This window comes from Camponotus vicinus, unplaced genomic scaffold, assembly GCF_025532165.1.
Source record: "Camponotus vicinus isolate PSW18456_S1 unplaced genomic scaffold, iyCamVici1.0 SCAF_1, whole genome shotgun sequence".
In the NCBI taxonomy this organism is placed as follows: domain Eukaryota; kingdom Metazoa; phylum Arthropoda; class Insecta; order Hymenoptera; family Formicidae; genus Camponotus; species Camponotus vicinus.
This window is the reverse complement of record NW_028141945.1, coordinates 8971039-8990743: the sequence shown is the minus strand read 5'-3', so window position 1 is coordinate 8990743 and position 19705 is coordinate 8971039. Positions and strand designations below refer to the sequence as shown.

Below are 19705 nucleotides of genomic sequence, written 5' to 3'. Positions count from 1 at the left end.
ATGAGCAATTATAGTCATAATATAATAGAATTACATTTGTGAACTTTTGCTTCCAAATCTTATGATATCTATTTTGTACATTAATACTTGATTGGTTGAAATTCAGTTTGTATATATGGTATGATAGATTTACATTTACGAAATAACAAAATAATATAATAACATCACTTATAAAAAATTGTAAAATTTATCAATTATATATAAAATCATTTGATTAGATGTAATTATATATAATTACTATCGTTTATATAATTGATATTCAGATACGTTTAAGTTGAAAGTGCAAAAAGAACTTACATACAAGATATCGTATTAATGGTATAATCGAAACTAATGATATAATGAAAAAAAGTAATGATATTATAAAATAAGTTAGGAAATTAGAATAAAATTTCCTTGTAGAAAATTTTATTTTTGAGAAAATATGACTATTAAAATTGAAAAGTTAATAACATACAATAGTTAATCACATATTTTTAAGAATTTAAATAGTTTCTAAAAATTTTCTATTACACGTGAATTTATATTGATAATCATAAGATATGTATAAGTTAATATAATACACAACATTTCTCTATCGAAAAAGTGGAATCTATTTGAAAATTTTACATACAATATCATAATTTTAATATACAATATTTCTTCAACATGTAATTTAATTTTAATTTAAATTATATTATTAAATTAATTTGTGTGGTATTAATAATCGCTGCCGAAATAAATTTAACATTATATAACAGATTATACAAAATATGTAAATATTAATTTTTATATAATTAATTTATAATTATAATTTGAAACAGATTATTTAAACAGAATTATATAATTAATTATATAACAGATAATTATATAATTAATTATATAACAGAATTATATAATTAATTATAATTAATTATAAATAATTATATAATTCATTTTTATATATTTATTAATTTTCTATATTTTTAAATTAACTTTATAAAAAGAATTACTTCAGATTCTTTTACAACTTATTTTTCCACTTATTTTTTCACATAGAATCATTATCCTAAATGTACCACTTATAGACATCTCGATTATACTACTATAGACATCCTATATTTAGCATTTTGAGCCATCAGCAAACGACTGTTTTTTTCTTGACATCATTATGCCTCGCATGCATAACGATGGTAAGCATTAATATTACCTATCATCGAAATCTCCGATAGGCCGCGAAGAAACAAGTGAAATCATTGAATTCAACTTGTTGCATCGTAAAAGATTCTGTTTAAATACATTTTATTATTTTAAAAAGATATTAAAATATTATTTTGTTACAATATGTGTAACAATATCTTATGTAATTTCTTATATATAAATTTCAAGAAAGAATTGATTATTGTCAGCAACATCTGATTTCCATTTTGATAAACGTAATTATTTATGTATTATCATCATCAAATTATCCTACATTTTGCATTTCTGATTTATATCCAAAAACTCGGAATCTAGATATGCAGCCATCCGGTTTAATCAAAAGTTTCACATATGCCATCTTTATGTTATTTTTAGAATAAATTGTTTGGCGATGCGATTCTGTAACCTATTAAATATATCCCGATTAATATATTTGATTAGAATTCGTTTATGTTTTCATGTCCAAATCTAATATGTGTTTATAAAATATATTTTTGCAATGGAATATTAAATTGAGACAGTAGAATAAAAAAAGTGATTGGTAAGTGTATGAGAAATTCGATCAAATTTCCCAAAATATTAAATATTAAATCAAACTTACGGTGGTATATGGTACAAGATCCTGCCATGGTTTACATAGTATATCAATTTTATTATATATATTATTTATTTCGATGTCTTCTTTAAGTCCCTGCACTCGTACAACGTACGGACTGTCCCCTTCGCACCATGTTGTATCGAGTTCGATAGAAATAATTGTACCACTATATCCTAATTGAAATATAGCCCATTCTTCACCGACTATCTAAAAATCATAATGCAAAAATCGTTTTACAATTATTGTCAATTATACAAATAATATATACGAAAGCGGCATTTTGTGAGGGAAAACTATTTTTTTATATTTTTGAAACGATATTGAAACTAAAATGAATATTGTATCATAAGGAATGATAGTTTTCAGTTACAATTTCAGCAACAATTATTACTTTTGCGGCTTTCTATATACCTGATTGATGTCAAATATATTTGGAACATTATGAGAGAAGCCTGCAGTAGATCTAATAAGACTTCTCGCAGTTTGCCATCCATCCTTAATGTCTATACTTTCTGAAGGCTTGATCAAATTATTAGGATGCGTATTGTCATAACTACTGCTATATGCTATACAATTACCACCATAAATCTGCGAAACAAGATCAATAAGAGGATTTTGAGATGATAGCACTGGATTGGGTAACACTTTCCCGTAAACACGTAGTCTACTTATACCACCATCTGGATGAACGTTGAGTCGCAGATGAGTGCAATCTCTTCCTATTGATGATATCATAAAAAACTTCTTATTCTTCGATGAATAACCAGGATCTAAAGGTTGTCGTGAGATTAAATGTGGCCAATTCTAAAATTACATTTAATAATTATTAATTATGCATCAATATATAAAATTATCGAGAAAGGAATGATTCCTCGCAGAAATATTCTCGCAGAAAATGTAATACATTAGGAAAAAATTATATATCTAATTATCTATATAAAATTAACAAGCCATGTTTTCCTTCATTGATGTATTATATTTAATACAATTTCCAACATAAAAATTGATTCAATAATGATATACAAAAATATATAAAACACTTTAATGATACAATTTTTACAATATTTTATAATATTCATTGATAAATAACCGAAATTCAGATTTAGCGATACGATTAAATGTAACCAATTGTAAAATGTGATATTTGTTAATTATTAATTATGCATCTTATATAATAAAATCATCGAAAAAGAGACGATTCCTCGCATATAGGAAATGTGATGCTTTAGAAAAGTCATATTGTTATCCATAAGAAATTGGATAACAATAAATTGAAATATTTTTCTTCGTTGGTATATTGTATTATAATATGTGCAATAAAAAATAAAAATTTATTTCAGAAATCAAAAAGTTAAATAGCTCTATATGTGAAAACATAATTTTGATTTTTGTGGCTATAAGAACTAGATACATGAAAATAGAGAGAGAGAGAGAGAGAGAGAGAGAGAGAGAGAGAGAGAGAGAGAGAGAAGGTCAATTTCACATATATACACATACAGAAAATTAATTTTTTTCTGATTAATGTGCACGGGGCACATTGTGTGAATTTTTTTGATCCATATACTTAGCATAAATATCAATTCGGCACATTGTGTGAATTTTTTTGATCCATATACTTAGCATAAATATCAATTCGAAATTTTTTAATAAATTCTTTTTTATCCTCGTAAAGAAACAGCAAGCGAAAGAATCTGGTTCGATTTCTCATTCAACAATTACGCTCTGATATTTTTTTCGCTCATGCTTCTTCAGGAATTCATTAAAAATCGAATTGAAATATATTCACACCTGGTACATAGACCAAGAAAAATTCGTGTCCTATGCACATTAAGCAGAGAAAAATTAATTTTCGATGAAACTGACGCATTATCATTTTGTATCTGACATTAACTGCGAAATACAAGTTTATGACTCAAAAATGTTAAACATATAAAATGCTTTAATAATGTAATTTTCAGAATATTTAATAATAATAAAATTTTTGTGAAACCTCTGAGTTAAGTTTGTTAATTTGCAACCATTCGTCCCTGGTAGCACGTCTGCCTACGCTAAGAGGAGTGACTTTACTGGAACGACTTTGAATATGAAGTTCTATGCATAATAAAAAATACATTAATACACATACACACACGCACGCACACGCACAAATGCACGCACAAATGCACGCACACGCACATATATATATATATATATATATATATATATATATATATATATACATACATACATACATATGTACAATTAAAAATAAGAAATTAATATCAAGTATTTTAAAAAATGAAAAAGAGAAAAGAAAGAAAGAAAAGGAGACGCATGGTACAAAATTATTCCTATCAAACCTCTTGAACATAAATTGATGGCTTGTACAGAAAATTGGAGCGCAACATTGCCGACAAGAGAAGTGGTATCTACGCAAATGAAGTCTACTAAAGTTCTTGCTGCTAATTGAATGATCACGATTTGGGGAATTTGCTCTCGAAATCTTCTGGTTACCCATGCATCCAGTGTTATGCTTAATTTATCGTTAATTGGTTCACTCTCCTAAAATGAATATTATATATAAAATATATATTGAAATATTGTTTATTCAATTATATATTTTTCTGTACATGTTTTCTATATATTCAATCATTGTAATTATACTTAAATATTACTTAAATATAACTATTTACTTGTAAATGTAATTTTTTTAAATATTTAAGTAAAAATACTTAAATATAGTTAAATATAAATATTTAATATATTTAAATATACTTAAATATAAAAACATTTTTATTTGTAACTATATTTTATATATAGTTTACATATAACTTTTCAATTTTGCAATACTCAAATAATAAATACTTTTTTACTATACTGAAAAAATATATATTTCTACAATTATCTACAAAACAAATCGATATTTGAATGTAAAGATATCAGATCGGATCATTAATGTATCTCAAATAAGAAACTGTATAATCTGATTATTACATTTTTTATAATTACCTCCAACGTAATCACTTACTTGAAGTAGATTTTCAGCTACACCGAAAAAATCATCAGATGCAAATAAAATTAATGCCCCATTCTGAAATTCACACACACAATAGATTGTCATATACATTTTCTCACGGTTGTTATTAAAAAAGTAACATATGAACATAAAAGTATATTAAATTATTGCAAAAAATATCGATGCAGAAAATAAGAGAGAACAATAATTTTAACAAATTAAAAGGAGAAAAATATATTTAAATCTCAATATGAAATAATATGACCAGTAATATAAGCAAAATTCGCTATGATAAGATAAATGTAATATATAATTTTCTATAAAAGTCAAAGTCTTTATGTCTTATATAATTTAGGAATAAGCTTTAAAGCGAATTATTATTAAAATTTAAAACTATATATATATATATATATATATATATATATATATATATATATTGTTATTATGTTGTGTTAAAATCTAAAAGTAATATAAAATCATTCCTAACATATATTTGAATTCTTATATTTCTATTAGCACAAAACCTTTAACAAGAAGTTACTACATTCACCCAAACAGCATATTTGGCTTGTGTTATCTATTTATCATATTACATTATAAAAAGAAATTACTGTTTGGGATGACACTTCGCACAATTCTGTTATGTTCATTTTAGGCTTCTTGGATTTCCCTGGAGATTCCTGCATAGTTCCTACTGCAATGCAAAAAAACGTATTATTTTCAGATAAAATATAAGATAAGTTTACATCAAATGTTTAAGGTAATATCTAGTATTTTCGAAATATATTCTATATCATGTAATGAATATCTCTACAAAAATTACCCTTTTAAAAAAAGGTAAATAAAGGTGCTAAGTCCGCGTAAAAACTGTTATGTGTTTGCAAAATAATGGTTATTATAACCCTCAAAAACTATAAAAAACCTATTTCAAAAATAGTACCATTTCAATCTACAAAATTATTTTAATCTACAAAATAGTTATTTTATACCGTAAAAAAACTAAGTTATTTTAGTTATACATTTTACTTACCTTACAAAAGTAATGATATCAATAAAATTGTGCTAAGTAAAAATAAAAATTTATAAAAATAAAACAAAAAACTGTATCAAAAAAGTTACAAAATACTATCAAATCCAAACAAAAAATAATATCGAAAAGTTGTGCTATTTGAAGATAAAAACAATATTTTAATAAAAAGTTAGACATCATGTGTTTAATTTTTTACAAAAATATATTACAAAATTGCGCCAACAAAATAAAAACTTTTAATATAAAATATATATTTTTCTTAAATTTCTAGTATTAAAAGAAAAATATTAAATAAAAATAAAGTTGAAAAATTTAATTAAAAAAAGAAAAACATAGAAAATATTAAAAATAAAATTAAAACTTATCAAGAAGATAAAAATGAGAAATTAATAGAAAAAAAATACAAATTTATATAAAAATTAAAAATTAAAATAAAAATTAGAAAATAAAATTAAAAATTATTAAGAAAATAAAAATTAGAAATTAATAGAAAAAAAATTTATATAAAAATTAAAATAAAATTTTAGTTAAAAGACTTAGCGCTGCTATACGATCTAGAAATGACCGTCATATTTAATAAAATATGGGGTTCTTTGCTTATATATTTAGTCATGTTTAATATATGTATAGTACAAAAAAGAGTGATATAGTAAAATGTATAACTAAAATAACTTAGTTTTTTTACGGTATAAAATAACTATTTTGTAGATTAAAATAATTTTGTAGATTGAAATGGTACTATTTTTGAAATAGGTTTTTTATAGTTTTTGAGGGTTATAATAACCATTATTTTGCAAACACATAACAGTTTTTACGCGGACTTAGCACCTTTTTTTACCTTTTTTTAAAAGGGTAATTTTTGTAGAGATATCACTCCTTTTTGTACTATACATACATTAAACATGATTAAATATACAGAGCGTCTTCCCGACCGCAGCCATAGGCATATCTTACTATGTCTATGATCATAAGTAATAATAACCTTATTGCATTCAACACATCCTTTTTCTTTTCGTTTTCGTATCCACATGATGAATAAGTCCATTACAAGTGCACCAAAAACGCGCAATGATCATGAATATGGATTTATTTTTATTATTAAAGCTACGTATTTATTATTATTATTATTATTATTATTATTATTATTATTATTATTATTATTATTATTATTATTATTATTATTAAAGCTACGTATACATATTCGATATATTAAAGCAGTAAGAATACATATTTAAAAATTTAGTTCAAATTTAACACTTTAATCGAGGGGTAAACCGCTGATCAAAATTATGTACACTAATGCCTACTAATGCCCAATTCCTGGGCATTACTGCTAAATTTTTAAAATTTAATAATTTAAATTTTAATAAATTTAAAATTATTAGTTGGAAGAAAAGACTTAATAATACTTTAATAACGTCCATAATACGCATTAATACTTCAATAAAACCTAATAATGCTCAAGTAATGCTCAAGCAATGCCCAGTAATGCCTCAAATCTGTACACCGCAATGCCCTCAGCGGTTTACCCCTCGACTTTAATGTTTCATGTAAAACTTTATTTCAAATTCCGCATTTATTTTTATAGTAAATTTTTATTATTGTTTATATGCTAAAAATACGCAGCAAAAAATTTTCTTCTTTCTTAAATTAAAATTACGCAATTGTTTCATAAGAATGTATTTCTCATGGAACAATTGCGTAATTTTATTTCAAAAAGGAAGAAATGCTACATATCTTTAGCGTATAAAACAATAATAAAAATTTATCATAAAAATAAATGCGGAATGAAATAAAGTTTTAGATAAAACGTTAAAGTGTTGAACTGAATTTTTAAATATGTATTTCTTCTGCTTTAATATATCAAATATGTATAATAATAAATCCATAATTTGATCACAGCTTTTTATTTGCTTATTTGTCTAACATTAAAGTGTTAAATTTGAACTAAATTTTTAAATATGTATTCTTACTGCTTTAATATATCGAATATGTATACGTAACTTTAATAATAATAATAATAATAATATATTAATAATAATAATAATAATAATAATAATAATAATAAATACGTAGCTTTAATAATAAAAATAAATCCATACTACACACATAATTTCAACTTTTAACGCTTTAATTGTACACATTATATCCCGGCCTTCGATACGGCCGATCCAATTATCTGACATCTATGTACCGATCAATTTATTACAATTGCGGTCGGTAATCTCCCACATGATAAAAAGATTGACACAACCATTAAAATTCACCCTGTATATATTATTTATATATATACTCGATGTATATTATAAATATATATACTCGTTGGTCCATACGATCTTATGCTATGCATATGCAACTTATGTAATTTGTGTGTAATAGTAGCCCTAACATCACGGAGCGCCGCTAGCGCAATCTTATGTCGAATGCGTCAACCGTACAACTTTGTACGCTTGCGCATTGGGGACTTGAGCGTTGACCAAGGAGACGTTTCTTAATGAAAAATTTTCCTATTTCGACTTTGCGTCGTAATAGCTCCGTTTCTAGAGCACGTAGCGCAAAAACAAAAACACTTTTATTATATAATTTAGACCCAAGCTATCGATTGAATCTAGTAAAAACTCGATCCGTTCAGCGGATATATGAGAAATGAAAATATCAAGTACGCTCAACTATCCGACTCGCGTAAAGAGACACGGAGCGCGTCTTGTTGCTGCACGGACTTAGCACAAGACACTACCGTGTCTCTTGATTGATAGACAAATATATACTAGTATATTAATATATACACAAGCATATTAATATACACAATCAGCGCTAATAATCATATATAATAATATTACATTTTTTAATCGATGAAATTTTGATGAAAATTTATTTCGATATCTTAAAACTTAATAATACATCCAAAATAATGTAAATCATTAATAATAATTAATTATAGCTAATTAATATATTCTGTAAATCATTGTACATAATAATACTCGTATTATAAAATCGTTATATGTAAAATATATTCAAAATTATTTAAAAAACAATAATTGTCCAAATAATAACTGTCCAAAAACAACACTTTTGCATTGATATTTCTCGATTTAAATATATATTTGTTCTTACCTGTTCTTACATATACTTCCAATCAATGCTTTAAATCAACTAAAATTTTAAATCCTCAGTGATACATACAATGTCAGATAAATTTGTTACTGTAAATAAACACAGTAATAACATTTATAAAACAATATAAAAAAATTCAACTTTATTTGAGTCGCTTGTTGATATTTACTTTTGATAATTTTATGATTATAAGCTATGTTCCTTCGCCTTTATGCATGCCGATTATAGAGGTTCTACTGCAAGTGCAATTAAATTTGTCACAATTTTTACGCATACATTTGTAATGAATCATCGCACATATTTAAAAAGATGATTATTAATTTATAACTACGTTTATTTAATTCTCCACATAACTGAATTTATTTATAATGAAAATAGAAGGATTATATCATATACGTTTTTAATACATTTATTAACAGTTTATTATTTTTCTTAATAAATTTATTCTTAATTTTAAAGAAATTGCGTCAATTAATAAACATAAATCCCATAGATTTATTATATAAAATAAATTGCTATATATAGAAACAATTGCAGTCATGATTATCACAATTATGGAATTTTACTTCAAATCTGATATCTATTTTGTATATCGATACCTGAGTGGTAGGAATACAATTTGCATAAGTAATATGATAGATTTACATCTAGAAGATAACAAAATAATATAATAAAATAACATTTATAAAAAGTTGATTGAATATAATAAAATTCATCGATTATACATAAAATTATTTGATTGGATGTGATATAATTGCTATCGTTTATATAATTATACGATATTCAGACATATTTAAGTAGAAAGTACAAGAAGGCCTCACATATAAGATGTCTCAATGGTATAATTAAAACTAATGATATAATAAGAAAAGTAATGATTCTGTATAAAAATATAATAAAAATATAAGTTGGGAAACTTGAATAAAATTTCTTCGCAGGAGAATTTATTTTCGAGAAAATTGGCTATTAAAATTGAAAAGTTAATAAAAGTTAATAATATATAAAAGTTACTAACATACAAAAGCTAATGACATATTACGTATTTTTAAGAGTTTAAATAATTTCTAAAAAACTTGTATTACCTTTAATTGAACTTATATTGATCATAATCACGAAATATATATAACTTAATACATACGCATAACACCTTTTTTATTGAAAAGTCTATTTGAAAAAAGGAATCTATTGAAAACTTTCATATATAATATTTCATCAGTGTGTAATTTAATTTTAATTTAAATTATATTATTAAGGTAAACCTGCATAAAAAGAGATCCTGCTCGATTTTTACCTTGACATATGTTGTCAAGGTCATCCTCCTGAGTAACATTCCAAAGGTTTTAGCCGTCGGTCGTTGTTTATTAAAAAGTTATAGACAAAAAAAGTTTTATAAATTTCACAATTTTCGGACACCATATACAATAATAGATCTAAATTTTAATAAAAATAATTATTATAGATACAACATACATTTTACACCACCCCTAAGTAAGTGCGAAACGAGGTCTATAATTGTACAGTTCCACATAGGTTTGCAACTTTCCACGCGATGCGAGATCCACCCCTGAGTCAGAGCGAAACGAGGTCTATTATTGTACGATTTCACATAGGTTTGCAACTTTCCTCGTAAAACAAGGTCCACTCACTTATGTTAGAACGCGTACGCTGATAATCATGAGTGGAGAAGATATCAGATGTGTGATACGGGGTGGACCTCGCTTTAGGAAAGTGGCAAACCTATGTGGAACTGTACAATTATAGACCTCGTTTCGCACTAACTCAGAGGTGGTGTAGGGTGTACCTCGCTTTGCGTGGGAAATTGCAAACTTGTGTCGAATCGTACATCGAGAAAAATATCCGGTGAAAATAGAATAGAAAATCCGCCATAGAAATCCAAATCCTTGAAAGTAACAAACGAATATTATTAATCTCTTTAATCGGAAAAAAATACCGATGAAGGCCGAAATGACCAATCAAAGATATCCGATCAGAAAGTTCCGATTAGAAAATATCCAATCTAAAATATCCGTTTGTTATTTTTTGAGTGGATAGTCCGATTACATCATATCCAATCAATAGATCTAATTCTTGATCAGAATTTTCCTATTAAATATTAATGAATATTTTCAACAAATTTGCTCAAATTACACTGATAATTGGCACCATAACGTTCATAAGCTGACAATACAGAGCTGAACAGAAAAATCCATATAATTATTTTCGCAAGTTATTGAGATATTAATTATAGAAAATCGGCGAATAAGTGTGTCTTCGGAGATTTTCTTTAATTAAAAAAATCTCAATAATTATGGAAAAAAGCAAAAATCGCAAACAAAATAGGACTTTCGACACTTACACTGTTCACAAGTAATACTGCATCACATTGCACGACATACACGCTGCTTCGACGAAGCATGAGACAATAGAGTACAAGCTCGTGCATGTCTCATGCGCAACTATCAGATACATTCTGACCGAATAAATTGTATTTCATCGGATTCATTATAATCGGAAATAGTACATTAGATCGAATATTCAGTTTGATCGGATAAAATATTCTGTTTTTATTCAATCAAGTGCAATGTCCGATCATATTATATATTAATTTTAAGGATAAATAAATCGCGGCTCATATTATCCGTTCATATTTCGTCGGAAATTACATTTCATCGGATAAAGACATCCATTATTTCATCGGATAGTCCAAGATCCATTCAAAACCAATCGGATAAAGTGTTCGAACGGTTTTTTCCAATCAGAACTGCAAGATATTTTTCTCAATGTACGCCTTAATAAACAACGACCGACGGCTAAAACTTTTGGAATGTTACTTAGGACGATGACCTTAATAATATATATGTCAAGATATGTCACATATGTCAAGATCAAAGTCATACGAGCAGGATCCCCTTTTATGCAGGTTTTATTTACCCTTTTAGCATGCGACGACAAGCTTAATTCAAAGATTCCAATTCTCGTTTCTGCAACTTTTCGGAGATATCGTTGATACGTAATGAAAAAACATTAATGGCTCCCATCGTTATGTATACGAGGTACAATGATTTGAAAAATCAAATTATTTCCTGATGACGCAAAATACTACATACAATTTGGGTACGATAGAAGCCATCAATGTTTTTCGTTACGTATCAACGATATCTCCGAAAGGTTGCAGAAACGAGAATCGGAATCTTTGAATTAAGCTTGTCGTCGCATGCTAAAAGATTCCCTTTAATTTTATTATATTTGAAAAGATGTAAATATTATTTTGATTGAGATTAAAATATTATTTTGTTACAACAGCGTAACAGTATTATCTTATCTAATTTCTTTTATCTAAATTTCAGAAAAGATGATTAAAAGTAATATCGACTTTCCATTTTGATAAATGCGATTGTTTATGTATTATCATCATCAAATTATTCTAAATTTTGCATTTCTATTAAATCTCTCCTAAAACTCGGAATCTAGATACGCAGCCATCCGGTTTAATCGTAAGTTTCACATAAGCCATTTTTATATTTCGATTTTCATTTTCAATAATAAATTGTTGGTTAGAACCTTCATTCACCTATAAAATATATATCACGATTAATATATTTGATTAGGATCCGTTTATGTTCAACGTTTCCATGTTCAAATCTTATATATATTTGTAAAATGTAATATATGTATTTGTACTCTCTAAAAGTGAATCAGTGTATTATCACTGATTTACAGTGCTGTATTTATAACTGCTTGTAATCAGTGACTATTTACTGTTTTTCAGTGATAATACACTGTGATTACAAGCAGTTATAAGTACAGCACTGTAAATCAGTGATAATACACTGATTCACTTTTAGAGAGTAAAATAAGCAAAATTTATTTTCGCAATGGAATATTAAATTCAGACAGTAAAATAAAAGAAAAAAATTGATAAGTATATGAGAAATTCGATTAAATTTCCCAAAATATTAAATATTAAATCAAACTTACGCGGGCAAACGGTACAATATCCAACCATGGTTTATTACATATATCAGTTCTATCATTTATTATAATGCCTTCTCTAAGTCCCTGTACTCGTGCAATGTACGGACTGTTCCCTTCGCCGCCTACTGTATTAATTAAAATAGTAGTAATTTTACCACTATATCCTAATTGAAATATAGCCCATTCTTCCCCGATTATCTAAAATTCATAACGCAAAAATCGTTTTATAATTGTTGAAATATATACGAAAACAGCACTTTATTAGAAAACACCATTTTCCATATTTTTCAAACGATATTGAAATTAATATAAAATGAATATTTTATCATGAGGAAAAGTAGTTTTTAGTTACAATTTTAGATTATTACTTTTTGTAGATTTTATATACCTTATTGAATTGAGGTATAGTAACACAATGTGAAAAGCCTGCAGTGGATCTAATAAAATTTCTCATAGTTTGCCATCCGTCTTTCTTGCAAACATTGTCTGTAGGCTTGATCAAGTTATTAGGATGTGTATTGTTATAACAACTACTATACGCTATACAATTACCACCATAAATCTTTGAAACAAGATCAATAGGAGATTCCCAAGGTGGTGGCACGGGAATGGATCCCAACACTTTTCCGTAAACACGTAGTCTACTTATACCCCCGTCTGGATAGATATTGAGCTTCAGATGAGTGTAATCTTGTCCTGTCGATGGTATTATAAAAAACTTCTTATTCATCGATGGATAACCGGGATTTAGAGATTGCCATGAGATTAAATACGGCCATGTCTAAAATCACATTTAATAATCATTAATTGTGCATCATATATAATTAGATTATCGAGAAATGAGTGATTCCTCGCAGAAATATCTTGTAGAAAATGCGATACATTTAGAAAAAAATTAATATAAAAATTTATACATAATTATATACATATAAAGTTGCAATAAATTGCCATGTTTTCCTTCGTTGATATATTATTTTTAACATTTCCAATCAAAAATAAAAATTGATTTAAGAATGTTATACATATAAAAATATATAATATGTTTAATATATATATATATATATATATATATATATATATATATATATACACTGTAAATAATACCATTATTTACAGTATTATAATATTCATTGATGAATAACCGAAATTCAAATTTAGCATTACGATCACACACACAAATGTAACCAGTTATGAAATGTGATATTTGTTAAATATTAATTGTGCATCTTATACATAGCAAAATCATCAAGAAAAGAGACGGTTCCTTATACATAGAAAATGTCATACGCGTTTGGAAAAGTCATAAATCCATAAAAAGTTGGGTAACAATAAATTAAAATGTTTTCCTTCGTTCATATATTGTTATTAATACGTCCAATAAAAAAAAAGAATTAATTTTAGAAGTCAAGAGTTTAAATAGCTCTATATGTGAAAGCGTATATTTGATTTTTGCGGCTATAAGAGCTAGATACGGGATAATAGAAAGAGAAAGAAAGAGAGAGAGAGAGAGAGAGAGAGAGAGAGAGTTTCATGCATGCACACACATGGAAAATTAATTTTTCTCTAAAACTGATTAATGTGCACGGAGTATGAGCTTTTCTTAATCCATATATCAACCATAAATATTAATTCGAAATTTTTAATAAGCTCTTTATCTGAAGAAATGGCAAGCAAAAGATTCGGGTTCGATTTCAGATTCAATGTTTTCGCCCTGATATTTCTCCGCTTGCGTTTCTTCAGGAGTTTATTAAAAATCCCGAATTAAAATATATTCACATTATAGACCAAGAAAAATTCGTATCCTGTGCACATTAGTCAGAGAAAAATTAATTTTTCGGTTAAATTGACGCATTATCATCCCGCATTTTAGTCGAGAAATATAAATTTGTGACTCAAAAATATTAAATATGTAAAATGTGATTTTCATAATATTTAATAATAATAAAATTCATATTTGTGAACCTGTGGGAGAAGCTCTGCAATACGCCTCCATTCGTCGAGGTTGGCACGTGTGAGTGCTCTATTGGAACGATTTTGATAAACTTCATGACCTGTGTATAATAAAAAATATATTAATATATACATATATCTATTAATATTTACATGTGTGTGTGTGTGTGTGTGTGTGTGTGTGTGTGTGTGTACACATATATGTATATACATAATAAGTACAATTAAAGATAAGAGATTAATATCAAGTTTTTTACAAAAATAAAAGAAAGAAAAAAAAGATAGAAAGAAAAGAATCGAAACGCGGACTATTCCTAACAAACCTATTACAAGTGATTTAGCTTGTACAGAAAATAAAACCGCAACATCCCCGACAAGAGAAGCAGTATCTATGCAAATGAAATGTATTTCAGCTCTTGCTGCTAATTGAATAATCGCACAAGCGTAAATCGTCTTTCGTATTCTTCTGGTTAACCATGCATCCGGTTGATATGTCACTTTTACTGTGTTTATATTTGGTTCTGTTTCCTAAAATAAAAAATGATTATGAGTATGTATATATTGAAACATTATTTATTCAATTATATATTTTTCTTTACATATTTTCCATATATTCAATCATTATAATTATATATAAATATTAATTATATATAAATATTTTTTATTGTAACTATATTTTATATATAGTTTAGATATAATTTTACAATTTTACAAAATTCAAATAATAAATTTTTACTATAAAAATATATATTTCTTCAAATATCTATTAAAAAAACAAACCGACTTTTTAATGTAAATATACCGGATCGGATCTTTAATGTATCAGACATAAGAAATTTTATAATCTAATTATTACATTTTTTACAATTACGTACAATGTAGTCACTTACTTTAATTAGATTTTCAGCTACACTGAAAAAGTCATCCGATGAAAATAAAATTTTTGCTCCATTCTAAAATTTACACACACAATAGTTGTAATAAAAATTTTCTCACGATTGAATAAAAAAAATAATATATTTCATAAACATAAATATATATTAAATTATTTCAAAAAATGTTGATGTAAGAAATAAGAGAGAAAAATAATTTTAAAAAATTAAAAGGTGAGAAATATAATTAACAGTAATAATTTGTAAGTATTTAAATCTCAGCATGAAACAATTGGCAATATACAAGACAAAGTGCGCTATATTAAAATAAATATATAGTTTTCTATAAATGTCCAAAGATTTAATATAACTTAGGAATAAGCTTTATGTTTAAAGCGAATGATTATTGAAATTAAAATTTAAAACTATATACAGGGTGTCCGATTCGTGAGGGACCAAACGAAAAGTGATGATAGATTGGGTCAAACTAAGAAGAAAAGTCCTCTACCATTTTGCAAAATTCGCAATAATTATTAAGTAATAAGCAAAAATGTCACATGAAGGTTTAATTTTTTAAATGGAACCCCCTATTTTTTATTATGTATTCTTATAGCTTATCTCGAAAGCTTTCCAAAACACTATAATAAAGTATTTCTTCATTGAGTACTTTTCGAGTTATGAGGCTTGAAATAATTTCTTAATTTTACATAAACCATAAAATATCTAGTAAAATATTCATTTTTCGATTATCTTACCTTAATACTTTTATATGCAAAATAATGAGAGGAATCAATTGGTGTAAAAAAAAAACATAGTTTTTAAGAAAAAATATGTAATTGTTAATTGCAAATTACATATTTTTTTTAAAAAACAACCATGTTTTTTCTTTACACCAATTGATTCTTCTTATTGTTTTGTATATAAAAGTATTAAGGTAAGATAATCGAAAAATGAATATTTTACTAGATATTTTATGGTTTATGTAAAATTAAGAAATTATTTCAAGCCTCATAACTCGAAAAGTACTCAATGAAGAAATGCTTTATTGTAGTGTTTTGGAAAGCTCTCGAGATAAGCTATAAGAATATATAATAAAAAATAGGGGGTTCCATTTAAAAAATTAAAGGTAACCTTCATGTGACATTTTTGCTTATTACTTAATAATTATTGCGAATTTTGCAAAATGGTAGAGGACTTTTCTTCTTAGTTTGACCCAATCTATCATCACTTTTCATTTGGTCCCTCACGAATCGGACACCCTGTATACAGGGTGGGCCATTTTAATCTATGCACCCAAATTTCTTTGTACCTAAGACAGATACGGAAAAATGATTCAGACAAAAGTTTTATGGTTTCGAGGGGGCCATAAGATGGTATCATTGGTTTGACCTTGAAGAGTTATTTGAAGGTCACATGAAGGTCACCTTTAATTTCTTAAATGGAACCTACTATTTGTCATTGCATATTCTTGTAGCTTATCTCGAGAGCTTTCCAAAACACTATAATTAAGTACTTTTTTGTTAAGTACTTTTTGAGTTATGAGGCTTGAAATAATTTCTTAATTTTACATAAACCGTAAAATATCTTGTAAAATATTCATTTTTCGATTATCTTACCTTAATACTTTTATGTACAAAATAATGAGAGGAATCAATTGGTGTAAAGAAAACACATAGTTGTTTTTAAGAAAAAATATGGAATTGTTAATTGCAAATTACATATTTTTTCTTAAAAACAACTATGTGTTTTCTTTACACCAATTGATTCCTCTCATTATTTTGTACATAAAAGTATTAAGGTAAGATAATCGAAAAATGAATATTTTACAAGATATTTTACGGTTTATGTAAAATTAAGAAATTATTTCAAGCCTCATAACTCAAAAAGTACTTAACAAAAAAGTACTTAATTATAGTGTTTTGGAAAGCTCTCGAGATAAGCTACAAGAATGTGCAATGACAAATAGTAGGTTCCATTTAAGAAATTAAAGGTGACCTTCATGTGACCTTCAAATAACTCTTCAAGGTCAAACCAATGATACCATCTTATGGCCCCCTCGAAACCATAAAACTTTTGTCTGAATCATTTTTCCGTATCTGTCTTAGGTACAAAGAAATTTGGGTGCATAGATTAAAATGGCCCACCCTGTATATACAGGGTGTCCCAAAGCACCCGTACATCTTTTTTAAAATGAAAATAAATGGCTTTTATCAAAAAACGCGAACAATTTTTAAGTAAATCGGTTACGTTCTATCAAATGGTGATATTTTCAACTTTTGATTCCGACCGGAAATACGCCATCCGGATCGGAAGTTGAATTTTTTAGGGGAACATGGTACTTTTTATTACAGATTCGAATTGTACGTGAAAAAACAAGAAACTTTTGTATCAAACGTTTTTTCTAAGTGCCTCTATTATTTTATCACAGTTACTTTTAAGGTCAATTTTAAGATTGACAGAGGTAGGTATTTTAAGATTGAAAAAGTTTCTTATTTTTTCACGTACAATTCGAATCCGTAATAAAAAGTACCATGTTCCCCTAAAAAAATTCAACTTCCGATCCGGATAGAGTATTTCCGGAATCAAAAGTTGAAAATATCACCATTTGATAGAGCGTAACCGATTTACTTAAAAATTGTTCGCGATTTTTGATAAAAGCCATTTATTTTCATTTTAAAAGTGATGTACGGGTGGTCTGGGACACCCTGTATATAAATAAATATATATATATATATATATATATATATATATACAGGATATATTATATATATCATATATTGCTACTATTTTGCTAAAATATGAAAAGATAACATCAAAACATTCCTAACTTGTATTGAATTTTTATATTTCTATTAGCACATGACTTTTAACAAGAAGTCATTATATTCGCTCAAACAGCATATTTGGCTTGTGTTATCTATTTATCACATTACATTATAAAATGAAATTATTACATTACAAAATAAAAAGAAATTACTGTTTCGGATGATAATTCGCACAATTCTGTTACGTCCATCTTCTTGAGATCCAAGTACAGTTCCGACTGCAATTCAAAAAATGTATTACTTTTAGATAAGATAAGCTTACATCGAATATTTAAGATAATATCTAATATTTTCAAAGTATATTCTATATCTTATAATGAATATTGATAGACAAATATATACTAGCATATTAATATATACACCATCAGCGCTTATAATCACTTATAATAATATAACAGAACATTTTTTTTAATCGATGAAATTCTGATGAAAGATGATTTATTTCGATATCTTTAAACTTAAGTACATCCAAAATAATGTATCAATAATAATAATTAATTATAGTAGTGTTAATTTTATAGTGATACTATATAGTGATACTAAATTATTATATTCTGTAAATTCTTGTACATAGTAACACTTGCATTGTAAAATCGTTATACGCAAAATGTTCAAAATTATTTAAAAAACACTGTCCAAAAAACAATAATTTTGTTTAGATGGTTTCCAATTTAAATACATATTTCTTACCTATTCTCACAAATATTTCCAACCAATGCTTTAAATCAACTAAAATTTTAAATCCTCAGATGTTAAAGCCTACATATGTCAGATAGATTCGTTACTATAAATAAACACAGTAATAACGTTTATGACACAATATAAGAAAATTGAACTTTATACGAATGGCTTGTTGATATTTATTTTTGATAATTTTATGATCATGATAAAGCTATGTTCGTTTGCTTCTTTGCGTGATGCTTACAGGGTTCTATTGCAAATGTCACTAAATTTGTCACAATTTTTACGCATACTTGTTACATTTGTAATGAATTATCGCACATATTTAATATTTATTAATTTATAACTACGTTTATTTAATGCTCCACATAACTGAATTTATTTAGAATGAAAATCGAAGGATTATATCATATACGCTTTTAATAAATTTATTAACAGTTTATTATTTCTCTTCACAAATTTATTCTTAATTTTAAAGAAATTGCGTCAATTAATAAACATAAATCG

At 26.3% G+C, this 19705-nt stretch overlaps 2 protein-coding genes across 3 annotated transcripts; both read right to left on the bottom strand.

The window, feature by feature from the left end:
- Positions 1–1000: 1000 nt before the first annotated feature.
- Positions 1001–7988, bottom strand: LOC145968512 (putative inactive allantoicase). 2 transcript variants are annotated; one of them, XM_083094041.1, is made up of 10 exons: positions 7891–7988; positions 6764–6789; positions 5363–5445; positions 4764–4826; positions 4096–4297; positions 3747–3847; positions 2168–2560; positions 1760–1963; positions 1433–1564; positions 1001–1245 (listed from the first exon to the last, which is right to left on the bottom strand). In XM_083094041.1, the coding sequence occupies exons 3-10, from the start codon at positions 5435–5437 to the stop codon at positions 1165–1167; spliced, it is 1251 nt and encodes a 416-aa protein (XP_082950167.1). In that variant the 5' UTR covers positions 5438–5445; positions 6764–6789; positions 7891–7988; the 3' UTR covers positions 1001–1164. The 2 variants fall into 2 exon arrangements, with proteins under 2 accessions (XP_082950167.1, XP_082950156.1); XM_083094030.1 differs by lacking the exons at positions 6764–6789; positions 7891–7988 and adding an exon at positions 5782–5855.
- A 1344-nt stretch (positions 7989–9332) lies between these two features.
- On the bottom strand, positions 9333–19285 carry LOC145972450 (putative inactive allantoicase). Its single transcript, XM_083101078.1, has 8 exons — positions 19208–19285; positions 18670–18735; positions 15711–15773; positions 15144–15348; positions 14833–14921; positions 13259–13651; positions 12874–13068; positions 9333–12466 (listed from the first exon to the last, which is right to left on the bottom strand). The coding sequence occupies exons 2-8, from the start codon at positions 18706–18708 to the stop codon at positions 12338–12340; spliced, it is 1113 nt and encodes a 370-aa protein (XP_082957204.1). The 5' UTR covers positions 18709–18735; positions 19208–19285; the 3' UTR covers positions 9333–12337.
- Positions 19286–19705: the final 420 nt, after the last annotated feature.